The 16,571-nt window shown below is 46.0% G+C and overlaps 1 protein-coding gene across 1 annotated transcript in view; it reads right to left on the reverse strand.

Moving 5' to 3' along the window:
- Window positions 1-2,096: 2,096 nt before the first annotated feature.
- The window catches only part of nr4a3 (nuclear receptor subfamily 4, group A, member 3), a 28,585-nt gene continuing 14,110 nt past the window's right edge, over window positions 2,097-16,571 (reverse strand). The window contains 6 exon segments of the mRNA XM_045206990.1: window positions 2,097-4,026; window positions 6,709-6,887; window positions 11,224-11,429; window positions 11,620-11,783; window positions 12,921-13,035; window positions 13,037-13,051. Coding sequence (XP_045062925.1) covers window positions 3,767-4,026; window positions 6,709-6,887; window positions 11,224-11,429; window positions 11,620-11,783; window positions 12,921-13,035; window positions 13,037-13,051 — 939 coding nt within the window. The 3' untranslated portion in view covers window positions 2,097-3,766.

Consider the following 16,571-nt stretch of genomic DNA (forward strand, 5'->3'; position numbering starts at 1 on the left):
AACTACAGTGAGTACCGTAAAGAAGATGAAGGAGAGCAACATCATTGTCATGGACGAGACAGCAGTGTGGTTTGACATGGGGCTCAACTACGGTGGATACAAGAGGCGCAACGAGTGAGATAATGGTGCTGAAGCACGAAACCGGGGGTGTGTGATAGGCAGCCTAGTCTTTGCATGTCTGATCTGCAGTGGATTTGTTATTATAATGTCAATACTGGTCACAATAAACAGTGTGGTAGTCTTTTCAACATTTTATTGAGCAAAAGCTGTGTGCATTAAGGAAATAGACGCCTGGCTCAAATAGAAGCCTGTCTCTAATAAGCGCCGGTTGTGTTCATTGATTGAAGCAAATAAACGGCCAGGCTATTAATGTAAGTTTTACAGTATATGAACGAGTGTGTTTACATGCGTGCTTGTGTGTGTGTGTGCTGGTGTGTGTGTGTGCTGGTGTGTGTGTGTGTGTGCTGGTGTGTGTGCGTGTGTGTGTGTGGTGGCAGGACGCAGGTGCCATCCGTCTCAGTGTAATCCAGGAAATGTGTCTCAGCAGGAGAGGAAGTGCTTCAGCGGGGAGCCACTCCCACTCATTAATATCACATTACCCCCCATAATATACTCACCTGACTTTACCAGTTTTAAGTACTGGCAGACAACAACACAAAGAAATACCTCAAAAACAAAAAAAGAACCAAGGCACTCTTCATATAATTAGTTTAAAATGCCTTGATTTTAGTTATGGCATGTTCAATAAAACAAAAAGTGTACAACTCTGAAGCGTTTCAGCAGCATGGCCTTAACGCGTCAGAGTTTTAAACGTTTTGTTCGATTGAACATGCCATAACTCAAATAAAGGCATTTTAAACTAATTATATGAAGAGTGCCTTGGTCATTTTTTTGTATTCCAGCAGCACTTCCTTCCCTTCGTTTTTCTACAAAGAAATACCAGTTTTTTTAAATATATATAATATTTACCATGTTGTACTGTTTTGTTGTTGGTTTGGTTACTGCTGTATTCACACACAACCTTGTTATGTGTTTGCAAAAACTGTTTTCAGGATCCCCTTTAAAAATGAGATGCTACATCCCAAAGGGCTATTCTGCCTCCATCTCTGATAATAAATAAATGCAAACAGTGGGATACCACCTGCTTAGAGCGAGTATGTTTGTGGGAGCAGTGTGTGTGTGTGTGTGTGTTCTAATGGGAGCTCTAATTAAGACTCTGGGGGTATCTGCTATCTGTCAGCGCTGATCGATCGGCTGGCAGAGACTGACAGCTCCTTCTGTGTGTGTGTGTGTGAGTGTGTGTCCCTGTCTTCACTCAACTCGTTGAGCTCTCTGCTCTCTGTGTGTGTTGGTGTTATGTTACTCGTCACTCAACACTGTCACTACCTGTGTCAGAGGAGGATTAACACACAGTGTGCCGCTCCTTTCACCTGTCAGCTTACTGGACACAGGGACATCGTTCTCTTTGACAGAGGGACAAGATGTTAGAGCGTTCTGAACACACACACACACACAAACTCTGTACACAGTGTGCCGCTCCTTTCACCTGTCAGCTTACTGGACACAGGGACATCGTTCTCTTTGACAGAGGGACAAGATGTTAGAGCGTTCTGAACACACACACACACACTGACTCTGTACACAGTGTGCCGCTCCTTTCACTTGTCAGCTTACTAGAGACAGGGACATCGTTCTCTTTGAGGAGAGCCCCCTTACCTGTCAACAGGAACCAACCGTCACCACACACACGCTCAGACACACGCTCAGACACAAACACACACACACAAGCACTTCACTCCATCTCACACTTATTCAGTGATTTTTATTTCATTTTATTTAGAAACGTGTGCAGGATCAATCCCTTGCAGTGAATCCTCTGGTTTCCCTCATTGTCCTGATAGAGCATTATTTCATGGTACTGTGAGTGAAGATGATGATGGTGATGATGATGATGACAAAGATGGTGATGATGATGATGATGTTGATGATAATGATGATGACGAAGATGGTGATGATGATAATGATGATGATGAGGATGAGGATGATGAGGATGATGATGATGATGATGATAATAATAGAAACAGCAGACTCAGTCAGAATAATCAGGTCTACTTTATGATGTCAAAGTGCTGAACAGAAACTCCAGTGAACCAAAGAGAAAGAAAAATAAAACTACCAGGAAACTCCAGTCAGAGACGGAAATTGACAAAAACTTTTTTTTCTTCTTTTAATTTATCTTCTTCAAAAAACAATGCACAACTTGTACCACAATATTTGAAAAAGCTAAAAACACTTCAAAATATTAGTTTTGTATATATATATATATATATATATATATTTATATATCTATAGAATTTAATTTTTTTCTTCTTTCAAACGGATGCCTGTGAGTGAGTCTGTGATGTGATATGGTGGTGGGCCGGGGGGGGACCATACACACACACACACAGGCGCAGTCTGACACACAAACCAGGCCAGGCTGTCATAACAGCTTCATAAGAGCTTATAACAGCTTATAACACACCATGCATATGCTCCTGTACTCCTACACGGAAACACATAGACAGTAACACAGTCCTCCAATCTCTCACAGCCTCCATATTACAAACATACAAAAAGAGCATGACTGCGGAATGTTTCAACGCCCCCCCCCCCAGACCCCTTACAGTCATCCATCGTGCACCCTTCTACTCCCAGCCCCCCTTTCCTCCTCTCCTCTTCTCCTCCTCTCTGCCTCTTCGCTCCCTCTCTCAGGGGAGTAGGTGGGTGTGTGTCTGTGCTTCTCTCCCTCTGAGGGTGTAAGTGCTGCTTGCGTAATTTCCTCCAATAATCCTAAGAGTTCATTCTTAAATCTACTACAGCCAGTTCAAGTCTGAGAGACTGAGTCATCAATGGTTAGTGCCCAGTACCTCCTCTCTCCTCACCAATCTCTCTTTCTCCCGGAGCTACTGACAGACTGACAGTACATGGCCAGTCTTAGTATTAAAATAATTTAGAGTTTGAAATGAAACCTTTCCATCTCTAGCTGTTGCTTAAAGAAAATAAAAAGATAGCACTAAAGAAATTGCACTTAGACAAAAGAGCCAAACAGCAGTCACTTCACTGTGTGTGTTGTGTGTTTTATATCTTCTGTTTTAATGCGTTCTGTTGGAGACTAAGCTCACTCACACACACAGATTGCCGGGTTACCCACACTCACGCTGTACGTCGTCTTGACTGACGATAGAAAACTTTATTTTTTATTTTATAAATGTCCCCTTCCTCCAATTTCACAGGAGGAACAAAAAAAACGCAGCTCCTTGTTTCCCTGGGACATCATCAGAGCGTCACACAGTTACTCACATAGCCTGCACTCCCCTCCCCCCTAGGACAGACTGCTATAGACTGAACCGAACCAGACTGAAGCAGGCCAAACCAGTCCAGAACAAAGCAAAGACGTGGGTCTTATTTTCTTCCTTCAGGCAGAACCATACTAAAACAGGACAGAGAAATGTCACTTTCATTTTTTTGTCATCCTTTCAAATCCTCCCATCACACGAGAAAAACAAGGACCAGATAAAAAGTGGTAAAGCATATGAATAATTGTCTTTTTGCGTGAAAAGCATTTTTGATTGGTTGTCCTTAATGAGTGAAAAGCAATTTGATTGGCTGTCTCTCAGCATAGCTCAGCGAGTCTCGCTCCTCTAAGCGTGGCCGCGTGCTCTGGGGGGGCGTGTCTTAAACAGGATGTGACACATGTGTGTGGGTGTAATCAGCCCAGGCAGCATCAGTAGGGCAGAGTGTCTAGGAACCTGTCAATCAAAGGTGGGGGCGGGACCAGGTCCTCCAGCTTCAGGTAGAAGATCCTCTGCAGACCCTGGGTCCTCTGGGAGCGGAGCTCCGCCCGAACACCCAGCACACAACTTAGAGGGGGCGTGGCCTTGGAGGAGGAGGAGGGGCCAAAGCCCAGGTGGTCTCTAAGGCAACAGACCACCTTGTTCTGCAGCTCCTCAACGCGCTTACTGTCCTTCAGTCCTGGGACCTGCTCTGTGGAGACAGAGGGGACAAAAGACGGGTTACAGACCAAACAGATATACAAAGAGAGATAGATACACACAATGCTCTTCCTTCACACACACAGTGCTCCTCCTTTACACACACAGTGCTCCTCCTTTACACACACAGTGCTCCTCCTTCACACACACAGTGCTCCTCCTTCACACACACAGTGCCACTCCTTCACACACACAGTTCTCCTCCTTCACACACACAGTGCTCCTCCTTCACATACACAGTGCCACTCCTTCACACACACAGTGCTCCTCCTTCACACACACAGTGCCACTCCTTCACACACACAGTGCTCCTCCTTCACACACAGAGTGCTCCTCCTTCACACACACATTGCTCCTCCTTTACACACACAGTGCTCCTCCTTCACACACAAAGTGCTCCTCCTTCACACACACAGTGCTCCTCCTTCACACACACAGTGCTCCTCTTTCACACACACAGTGCTCCTCCACTTGCTCAGAGCGCTGCCAGCTCAAAGCACAAACTCCATCTTGTTTTCTATTCAATTCCATCTCATTAGCTCCTGTGGATCTTGTTGTTATTATGTTACCGCAGCCTTAAACCTTAAACAGGCTCTAAACCTCCCAGACACACACACACCCTGTCTGTCTCTCTCACTGCAGATCAATACACACACTAACCTAATATACCCCCCCCCAACCGAGTCCTGTGACAATTTTACATATAAACACACAAACACGCACTCAAGCGCGCACACACACACAAACACACTCGCCTTCTCTAAGAGGTTGACATCAACACAAGTAGCCAGTGCTCAACAATTAGCAGATTATTCGCTCCTTTGAGCAGCCAAATGAGATTAGACACAGACACACACACACTCCACTGCCCTTAGCAACCCTACTGGCACCCCGACCAGCCTTAATGTGACACTAACTCATTCTGTAGAGAACAGGGTGTCCAGACAGTCACACACACACACACATGCACACATGCACACACACACACACATAAAATACATATACACACTCGTAGTTTGAGTCGCTGTGTATCAGTAAGAGTGTGTGTGTGTGTGTGTGTGTGTGTGTGTGTGTGTACTGTGGGTGTAGAAAGTTGTAATACTAGCCTCAGTGTGAGACGTCTACTCTCTGTACGGTCTGTGTGTTTGGTGCTGCAGTCACTGTCGAGGTCCTTTTCACCTCTCACTGAGAGAGGCAGCTTTCAGACCTCATACTCTCTCCCTCACCTCTCTACCCCTCTCATTCTTCTCTGAATCCATTCTTTCTCTCTCTCTAACTGAGTTCCTGGGGAGAAGGGAGGGAGGGATCGATGGCTGTCTTTCTGCAGAGGCCACTCTGCCTCGGTCGATGGTTCTAGTGGCTCTAGCGGTTCTACAGTAGCAGTGTCCTGTGTGCTGTGTGGAGGCGGCAGACTGCCACTGAGAGCCGTGCGGACACCATTCCAGAGCCGAGCTCCGCGGTGACCCGGTCGATCCGGCACGGAGTTAAGTGCTCCCCCAGAGAGGGGAGGAGGGAGGGAAGGGTGGGGGACGGGGACGACGAGAAGAGGATGGGGGGGAGGGAGGGGATGGGACTGTGTGTGGGGGAGGGGTGTAGTAGAATTTGAAATCTCAGAGTAACATGTTAGGCAAAAAATTTTTAAACGAGGGTAAATAAAAGAGTGAGATAAAGTGTCTCTCTTTGTTGAATGACCCTCTGCTCTCCTCTGTCTGCTCTCAGCTCTTTACTCACTGGTGAAGTGTGGGGGGGGTAGAGTCGGAGAGTGTATTCTCTGTTCTCCGTGCAGGAGGCATTCAGCAGAACACACACACACATGACACACAAACACAAACACACACACAGGAATCAGTGATGCTCCTACGTGGTTCACACTCATGCTCTGATTAAAGGACCAGGTGTCAGGCAGGTGCAGCAGGTGCTGCCGGAGATCAGGTGTACCTTCCGGACAGAGGTGTGTTTAAGTGTGTGTGTTAGTATGTGTGTGTGTGTTACTGTGTGTGTTAGGGTGTTAGGGTGTTAGGGTGTGTGTGTGTGTGTGTGTGTTAGTGTGTGCGTGTTAGTGGGTGTGTGTATATGTGTATGTGTGTGTTAGGGTGTGTGTGTGTACTTGTTTCCCTACATTATCAGGACTCCAATGTCCTAACAATTCACCCGAATGTCCTGAGAAGGTAGGAAAACAATAACTTTTTTGAAAAGTCAGGACTTTCTTCAGGGCCTGAATTTGTCCAAATGCTATTTTAAGCTTAAGGGTTAGGTTTATGGTTTGGGGGTTAAGGTTAAGGTTAAGGTTAAGGTTAGGTTTAGGTTTAGGTTTAGGTTTAGGTTTAGGTTTAGGGTTAGGGTTAGGGTTAGGTTAGGGGTAGGGTTAGGGTTAGGGGTTAGGGAAAATAGGATTTTTAATGGTTCCAAAAATGTCCTGAAATTTCACGAAAATAAAGCTGTGTGTATGTGTGTGTGTGAGTGTGTGAGACGTCCGTGAATTTAACCTGATTGTCTTGACAACACTGAGTGACCGAAGGCTTAACTTAAAGCCTACAAACAAAGGATTGGGTGTGTATTACCTGTGTGTGTGTGTGTATTACCTATGTGTGGGTGCATATGTGTGAGTTACCTGTGTGTGTGTGTGTGTGTGTGTGTGTGTGCGTGCGTGTGTGCACATGGGTGGGTGTGTTACCTGTGAACAGAACCAGGGCAGCCAGGCAGGAGAAGGCTGAGGTGTCCAGGTTGAGACTCTGTAGATGAGAGGAGAAGTCTCTGATGGAGTCCAGCCACTCTCCAAAACCTCTCAGACACTGGAACCTGCTCAGCACCAGGCCATTACAGAACACCAGCTTATGCTCCGACAACAAAGACCTGACAGGGAGAGAGGAGAGCGAGAGGAGAAAGCGAGAGGAGAGAGAGTGAGAGAGAAGATCGAGAGAGGAGAGAGAGAGAGAGAGAGAGGAGAGAGAGAAAGAGGAGAGAGAGAGGGAGAGAGGGAGAGGGAGAGAGAGAGAGAGAGAGAGAGAGAGAGAGAGAGAGAGAGGGAGAGAGAGGAGAGAGAGGAGGGGGAGAGAGAGATAGGAGATAGAGGAGAGAGAGGAGAGAGAGAGAGAGAGAGAGAGAGAGAGAGAGAGAGAGAGAGAGAGGGGAGAGAGCGAGATCGACAGGCGGGAGAGAGAGGAGAGAGAGCGAGAGGAGAGAGAGAGGAGAGAGAGGAGAGAGAGGGGAGAGAGAGGGGAGAGAGAGAGAGAGAGGAGAGAGGGTTACTATGGGTGAAGTTTGATCCAGGAAGGTTTGCATTAGATTGTGGTGGTCTAAAGAACGATTGCAAAGAGCAAGAGCAGATAGAGAGTATTAGTAGACTGTGCAGTATAGATATAGAACACATAGAGTGGGTTGATCTCTGTGCCCTGAGTGTGTGGTGGCAATCACATGACTCTTATGAGCTTTCCTATTGGTTTTCGGTGCCCCGGTCTAAAACACTGCACAAGGAAACAATTACAATAACTACAAATGAGAACAGTGGCAACCACACACACACACACACACACACACACACACACACATCAAACGCAGGCATGCAGCTGATTAAAGTTGTGTTTTCCAAATTAGAACGTTTTAAAACATTCCTGTGTTTCTGTGCAGCGGTGTGGGGGAAGGTGAACGGTTAGGGCAGAGGGCTGTGTGTGTGTGTGTGTGTGTGTGTGTGTGTGTGTGTGTGTGGGGGCAGGGGTTGGGCTGTGGTACACAGTGGAAACACAGATCCTGGTCTTAATAAGGAAATGAAAAGCTTTTTCAGATGCATTTAACCATCGTTTACACACGACACACGGTCATCATACTCCCCTCTTATTATAGAGAGATAAAATGGGGGGAAAGGGAGAGAGAGAGAGAGAGAGAGAGAGAGAGAGAGAGAGAGAGAGAGAGAGAGAGAGAGAGAGAGAGAGAGAGAGAGAGAGAGTGAGAGAGAGAGAGATAGAGAGAGAGGAAAGCTTTGACTATGTACAGACTCAGTGAGCATAGCCTTGCTATTGAGAAAGGCCGCCATAGGCAGACCTGGCTCTCAAGAGAAGACAGGCTATGTGCACACTTCCCACAAAATGAGGTGGAAACTGAGCAGCACTTCCTAACCTCCTGCCAAATGTATGACCATATTAGAGACACATATTTCCCTCAGATTACAGCGATCCACAAAGAATTCGAAAACAAACCCAATTTTGATAAACTCCCTTATCTACTGGGTGAAAAACCACAGTGTGCCATCACAGCTGCAAGATTTGTGACCTGTTGCCACAAGAAAAGGGCAACCAGTGAAGAACAAACACCATTGTAAATACAACCCATATTTATGTTTATTTATTTTCCCATTTGTACTTTAACTATTTGCACATTGTTACAACACTGTATATATACATAATATGACATTTGAAATGTCTTTATTATTTTGGAACTTCTGAGTGTAATGTTTACTGTTAATATTTATCGTTTATTTCACTTTTGTTTACTATCTACTTCACTTGCTTTGGCAATGTTAACATACGTTTCCCATGCCAAAAAAGCCCTTAAATTGAAATGAAATTGAATTGAGAGGAGGGAGAGAGAGGAGGGAGAGAGAGGAGGGAGAGAGGGAGAGAGAGAGAGAGAGAGAGAGAGAGAGAGGGAGAGAGAGAGAGAGAGGAGGGAGAGAGAGGAGGGAGAGAGAGAGAGAGAGAGAGAGGAGGGAGAGAGAGGAGGGAGAGAGAGGAGGGAGAGAGAGGAGGGAGAGAGAGAGGAGAGAGAGAGAGAGAGAGGAGGGAGAGAGAGAGAGAGAGAGAGAGAGAGAGAGAGAGAGAGGAGAGAGAGAGAGAGAGAGAGGAGGGAGAGAGAGAGGAGGGAGAGAGAGAGAGAGGAGGGAGAGAGAGGAGGGAGAGAGAGAGAGAGAGAGAGAGAGAGAGAGAGAGAGAGAGGAGGGAGAGAGAGGAGGGAGAGAGAGGCTTGTGTGTAAGCCTCATATGAGGCTCTGTACTAACATTAGCTGTGCTGGTTTAGCAGTTATGAGAGAGATGAAATACTTTGTGTCTAATTATCCTCATTACAGTTTAAGAGAACTCCACCCTCTTCTACATACAAACACACACACACATACACACTCACTCATAAAAATGCATGAATGCATGCACCCACACCCACTCACATACACAAACAAACACACACACACAGACATACTCACTCACAAATAGATACACACGCTCAGCACTTGCCAGTCAGTACCAAGTGGGGATCCCAAGAGTAGAGGAGAGGAGAGAGGAGAGAGAAGAGGGGGAACAAGAGAGAGATGAGAGGGAGAGAAGATGGATGGATGGGGGAGGTTAGGAGAGGGCACTAGAGAAGAGGAATGAGGGATGGTCTGGAGAGATGGAAGAGGAAGAGAGACACAGCAGACAAGATATAATCCAGCCGTCAACAAACAAACACACACACACACACACACATCATTGCTCCCTCCTGGATGTCTGCCACACATTCCTGCTCTCCCCTGACTACAACCGTCACCACAGAGATTGCTCAATAACCATGACAACCAGTTAAAAAGTGATTACGGCAACACCAGCAGGACCGGAGCAAATATACCCTACACACACACACACACACACACACACACTCTCTCTCTCTCTCTCTCTCTCTCTCTCTCGCTCTCTCTCTCTCTCACACACAAAAAAACACACTCATGTGCGTGCTAACACATACATTGGGGACCAGAGGCATCTGGGTTCACCACAGGGCCATAGCAGGTTCGCAACAGCAATCACAGTGAGTGTCTGTGTGTGTGTGTGTGTGTGTGTGTGTCTGTCTCCCTCGCTCTCAGGCTCTACAATGAGTGAAAGAAAGAGTACTGAAACCACAGTGTGTGACTATTCTGTCCAGTGGGAGGTGACTGCATGATGTTTGGTTGCTGGTGTGTGTGTGTGTGTGTGTGTGTGTGTGTGTGTGTGTGTGTGATGGAGGCCTCTCTGAATCACCAGTCCAGAGTGAGTCAGAGGCCCAGGCTGGTGCCCCCCTGGTGGGGCTGAGACGCCACCACCCACCCCCTACCCACCCTGCACCTGGAGGCCAGGCTGGGGATTGGGGCTGTGCTATACTAATTTACAGTCATGTTTCACTTTCTACTTGTGTAGAGTTTTTAGTAGAAGTAACATACACATGCTAAAAGCAGTGAGTGTGAGTATGTCTGTGTGTGTGTGTGTGTGTGTCTATGTGTGAGTGTGTCTGTCTGTGTGTGTATGTCCATGTGTGTGTGTGTGTCTATGTGTGAGTGTGTGTCTGTGTGTGTCTATGGTGGTGTGTCTGTCTGTGTGTGTGTGTGTGTGTGTCTATGTGTGTGTGTCTCTCTGTGTGTGTCTATGTGTGAGTGTGTGTGTGTCTGTGTGTGTCTATGTGTGAGTGTGTGTGTGTCTGTGTGTGAGTGTGTTTGCGTACGTGTGTGTTTGTTTTCAGTCCCAGACAACTGCTTAGACAAAAGGATGAGCTAGTACCTCCCTTTGCCATCCCATAAATTTAGCCAACCACATACTCTAGGGGTCAGTACAGTAACCCATAGCAACGCTGTGGTACAGGCTGGGGCGCTCACAATGGCACTGCAGGTATCCACACACGCACACACACACACACACACACACACACAGACACACACACACACACACACACACACAGACACACAGGAGCTAAAGTTTGGCCGTTACAGTTTAGACAACATCAAATAGAAGACGTATAGAATGTTCTGAAGTAGAAACATGACGTCCAGCTCTAAAGTAGACTCAGCACTGTCAATAAATGACTGGTTCATCCCTCTATAAGCACTCACATGCTTACACACACACACACCAACTTCTGTACGTCAGACACCAGACTCAAGGGATCGGAATCGTGTGTGTGTCATGATGATCTCCTTTCATAAAGAAAAGAAAACACAGCTAGGGAAAAGGCCAAGTGGGTGTGGCCAGGTAGGTGTGTCCAGGTATGTGTGGCCAGGTGGGTGTGGCCAGGTAGGTGTGGCCAGGTGTGTGGCCAGGTGGGTGTGGCCAGGTAGGTGTGGCCAGGTAGGTGTGGCCAGGTGAGTGTGGCCAGGTGGGTGTGGCCAGGTGGGTGTGGCCAGGTGGGTGTGGCCAGGTGGGTGTTGTCAGGTGTGTGTAGGCAAGGCCAGGTGGGTGTGGCCGGGTGTGTGTCTTACCTGTGGGCCAATCGCAGGACGAAGAGCTCCAGGAAGGCAGAATCTATGAGCAGGTTCTGGTCATCGCGGTGAAGCTCATTGAAGCCGGGCAGCCGGTCGGCCCAGCAACGCGTGGTCTCCATGGAGACGGTGAGCAGCCTATAGAAGAGCTGGATGTACTGGGCGTCAGAGGAGGAGGAGGATGAGGGGGCTTCCGCCGCACTGAACTATCGGACAGAAAGTGAGAGGGGAGGGGATGTTGGGGGTTAGAGAGAGAATGAGAGAGAGAGAGAGAGAGAGAGAGAGAGAGAGAGAGAGAGAGAGAGAGAGAGAGAGAGAGAGAGAGAGAGAGAGAGAGAGAGAGAGAGAGAGAGAGAGAGAGAGAGAGAGAGAGAGAGAGAGACACAGGTAGCCTACCTGGCTGTAGTCTAGTTCCCTGGGAGTGCAGTGTGAGTAGGCCCTGAGCAGAGCAGAGAGCAGACTGAGGGGAGGCGAGGGAGGTGAGGACTCCGCCTGCAGAGGGCTCTTTGGTTTGGAGGGCAGACGACCTCGACGGCCCTTCAGGTTGTCTGTACGCACCACTGAGGAGAGACCATAGAGAGAGAGATCAGATTTCAGACAGAAGAGAGAGAGATCAGATTTCAGACAGGAGAAAGAGATCAGATTTCAGACAGGAGAGAGAGAGAGAGATCAGATTTCAGACAGGAGAGAGAGATCAGATTTCAGACAGGAGAGAGACATCAGATTTCAGACAGGAGAGATAGATCAGATTTCAGACAGGAGAGATAGATCAGATTTCAGACAGGCGAGAGAGATCAGATTTCAGACAGGAGAGATACATCAGATTTCAGACAGGCGAGAGAGATCAGATTTCAGACAGGAGAGAGAGCTGTACCACATTAGAGGGAGAAAGGGTGAGGACAGCAGGTATGGCTCATCTTGGTATGCTGCTGATGAAAGATGAAAATCCCAGTCCCATCCTTCCCACTGTTCCACTATTCCCACTGTTACTGGCCAGCAGAGGGCAGTGGAGCTGTGTGACAGTTACTGTGTGAGAGCTACTGTGTAAGAGTTACTGTGTAAGAGTTACTGTGTGAGAGTTACTGTGTAAGAGTTACTGTGTGAGAGTTACTGTGTGAGAGTTACTGTGTGAGAGTTACTGTGTAAGAGTTACTGTGTAAGAGTTACTGTGTGAGAGTTACTGTGTAAGAGTTACTGTGTAAGAGTTACTGTGTGAGAGTTACTGTGTAAGAGTTACTGTGTGAGAGTTACTGTGTAAGAGTTACTGTGTGAGAGTTACAGTAAAAGAGTTAGAGGGTGACATTAAATCAGGACTCCTGTGGGACCCATGGCATGTGTGGAGATGCCAGTCTGTCTGCTTTTCACCACTTAAGTCCTTGTCTTACCAAAGCAAAATGTGTGCATCGGGCATGTGCACCTGTGTGACCGCTGTATAGGCCAGACCATTACCGGCCAATCACACCATAATTAGAGATACACACCATCACCATGGAGACCAGGGGTCAGATTTACCTTATTAGAAGGTGTGTTCTATAGGAAAATTAGCTAATGGGACTGATTGTGATCGTGTGTGTGTGTTCTTCTGTAGCTCAGCTGGTAGAGCACCGCCGCCAAGGTAGTGGGTCACACAAATTATGCCTCTGTAAGTCGCTTTGGATAAAAGCGTCTGCTAAATGGCATATTATTATTATTCTTACCCTCCTTCACCATGCCGACACTGAGGCACTTCTGGAAGCGGCAGTACTGGCAGCGGTTGCGTCTCCGTTTGTCCACGGGACAGTTCTTACTGGCCAGGCACACATATTTTGCATTTCTTCTGCACCGTACGCTGTGGGGACACATACACAGAACAAGTGAGTGTGTGTGAGAGAGAACGAGGGTGAAAGAACGTGTGTGTGTGCGTGTGTGTGTGTGTGTGTGTGTGTGTGTGTGTGTGTGTGTGTGTGTGTGTGTGTGTGTGTGTGTGTGTGTGTGTGTGTGTGTGTGTGTGGATCAGCCACCACAGACAGGGAGGAGGGACACAATCAGCCACCAAACACTTGATTTGTTTAATTCAGTTTGTGTTTTTTCTCTCCGGTGGAGAATAGAGGAGGAAGCTCGCAGGTCACATTTTAATTACGCGCTGAAAGACGGTGGTGACATCAGGATAATTAGATAAAATTAATTTCCCGACATGCCTCGCCTGCAGGAGGGACAATTTTATTAGCGCGAGGGGGATGACAATAGGCATGAGTGCGTGGCGTGCCGAGGCGGGTCCCGCGAGACAGGGGACAGCGGCCGCGGCGCCGCGTGATCAGATTGTTTGTGAAGCTGGCGGGTCAGCTCTAGTGGCACCTCCAGGGCCTCGCGCATCGCGCCTCTCAATGGGCCCCTCGGGAGCTGTTTTCTCCTCGGCTGGCTCGCGCCATTATTACTGACCTTATTAAAATGAAATCAGAGATGACCCTGCGCGCTCCCTGCACAGAGGACAACAATATTATTATGACAGTTTATTGAGTTGTCCATCCATCCCCATGCACGTGCCAGGCTAATGGAGCGAGCCTGATCAGTAGGCTAGCCTACTGTGTCCGCTCTTATCCAGCTGAGACACTGGGAGAGCTGCCTGCGTGCATGTTGGTGGTAAAACACACTCAGCAATTAAAGATCTAAATAAACAACTTAACCATCTGCATACCCAGTATTAACATAGTCATTTAATCCAATTTAAGTCTTTATATTTGCAGTCATTTCATTTCAGTACAGTATTTGGTGACACTGACTGGTCTGGTTAACCAGTTCATAGTGTCGGGGAGCCTTGGATGCGAGGTTAAACTGTGACCAATCAAACTGCTTTAAAGGATCCTTTTATTAGACGTAAATAATTTAACCCTTTGGTTTCTGAAGATGTAATGAGTCTATGTGTAACTGTCTGAGGCTGTCTCTATAGGGGCCCTCTCCTCCTTTAGCGCCTCTAAAACACATCAAAACAAATCAATCCAATTAGGAACCCCTCGCGCCACACATGCCCGGTCCCCCGGGAGACCAATAACACACCAATTATTCCATATGCTCCGGCGCGAGGCCGGAACCGTCGCGTAATGGAGGGCGTGCGGGAGGAGAGGGGTTGTCATGGCACCCCTGATCGCTCCGATGTCTCGCTCTCATCTCTTAAATGGTCAATGACCCGTGCATGCAGGGATAAGTTGGTTATGGTCATTATTGAGGCTAATGTGGTTGAAGAGAACTGCATCCTTTTAGGCTTTAAGTTAAACATGATGATACACTTAACAACAGCTGTCTGAGGCTGAAGCACGATGGCCGGACAACATCGAATACATGTTTTAAAAGGGACCACTTTGCCTTTTTAATAATAAAATATATTATTCTGTTAATGTAAGCATTATTCTTAAATATGCTTCTTAGTAATGAAAGAAATCTCCATCATGATATGATTTACATATTGTGAATGTATGGAAGTGTAGAGCTGTTCGATTGCAATAATTAGAATATTCAATTCAGGTAATTTTGTTATTTTCAGTGCACACGTCAGAGGCAGGCTTGACCACTTTGATGGTATACAAAAGAGGCATTGATTTTGGGGTGAACTATCTCTTTAAGACATTAATTTAGAAGTGAAGTTTTCGTTTAAGATGTTGATTTAGGGTGGATCAATTACTTTAAGGTTGTGACTCCAGAGCCTAATTTGTGAATGGTTTGTGGAAAAGATCTGAAAAGGTGTCTTGTCAGAGAGTGTGTGCGTGTGTGTGTGTGTGTGTGTGTTTGTGTTTGTGTGTCATTTGGAGAGTGCCGTTCTGTTATGGTCACAGAGACGCTACACATCAGAGATAATACAGCTAACTCACTCATCCCTGATTCTCTACAGACCTGACCGACGCACACGCACAGAGACTAGTAAAACAGACTGAGACATAACATTTGACATTTAAAATTTGGTTAGGAAATGGGGCAGATCACAGATCAGGTGACATCAATCATCTTATCAGGCCTGTCGATCCCTGACCTCATCGCTCGATTAAGATGGCTGAGGTGGCTGGTCAGATAACTCCCACTGTATTGAGTACAATGATCCATGCCAGTGTGAGAGAGAGAGAGAGAGAGAGAGTGTGTGTGTGTGCATGATTGTGTGTGCATGATTGTGTGTGCATGAGTATGTGTGCATGAGTGTGTGTGCGTGAGTGTGTGTGCGTGAGTGTGTGTGTGTGTGAGTGTGTGTGTGTGTGTGTGTGTGTGTGTGTGTGTGTGCATGAGTGTGTGTGTGTGTGCATGGTATGTGTGTGTCGTGAGTGTGCATGTTTTGTTGTATGTGTGTATGTGTGTGTGTGTGTGTGTGTTGTGTTGTTGTGTGTGTGTGTGTGTGTGTGTGTGTGTGTCCAACATTTGTTGGATAGATGGTGTCAGTAGATCGGATATGGATTGATCGAGTTAAACCCAGGTAACTCATTCATCGTCGTACAAAAGCCATCACCCATGCAGCGGAAATTCATAAGCATGTCATAATCATGTCATAATCATGTTATAATCATTTCAAAATACGTTCCAATACCAATCGTGACCTGAATGAATGATAGGCCGTGTCCATAGAACTAGAATGACTAAAAAGGGAATTCATTATGGTTTACTACATTATGATTCTACATTATGGTTTCTATATTATGATTCTACATTATGTTTCTATATTATGATTCTACATTATGATTCTACATTATGATTCTACATTATGCTTCTATATTACAATTCTACATTATGATTCTGCATTATGATTCTACATTATGGTTTTACATTATGATTCTACATTATGGTTCTACATTATGATTCTACATTACGCTACTGCATTATGATTCTACATTATGGTTCTACATTATGATTCTACATTATGATTCTACATTATGGTTCTACATTATGGTTTTACATTATGATTCTACATTATGATTCTACATTATGATTCTACATTATGATTCTACATGATGGTTCTACATGATGGTTTTACATTATGATTCTACATTATGCTACTACATTATGATTCACATTATGGTTCTACATTATGATTCTACATTATGGTTCTATATTATGGTTTTACATTATGATTCCACATTATGATTCTACATTATGATTCTACATTATGATTCTACATTATGCTACTTCATTATGATTCTACATTATGGTTCTACATTATGATTCTCCATTATGATTCTACATTATGATTCTACATTATGGTTCTACATTATGATTCTATATTATGATTCTACAAACCCGTGTTTATCTGTCAGAAATCTCTGACCTCAGCTGTCACCTATGTGATTTGTGTTTGAGAGAGAGAGAGAGAGAGAGAGAGAGAGAGAGAGAGAGAG

Source organism: Coregonus clupeaformis, chromosome 24, assembly GCF_020615455.1.
Source record: "Coregonus clupeaformis isolate EN_2021a chromosome 24, ASM2061545v1, whole genome shotgun sequence".
NCBI classification, from domain to species: Eukaryota; Metazoa; Chordata; class Actinopteri; order Salmoniformes; family Salmonidae; genus Coregonus; species Coregonus clupeaformis.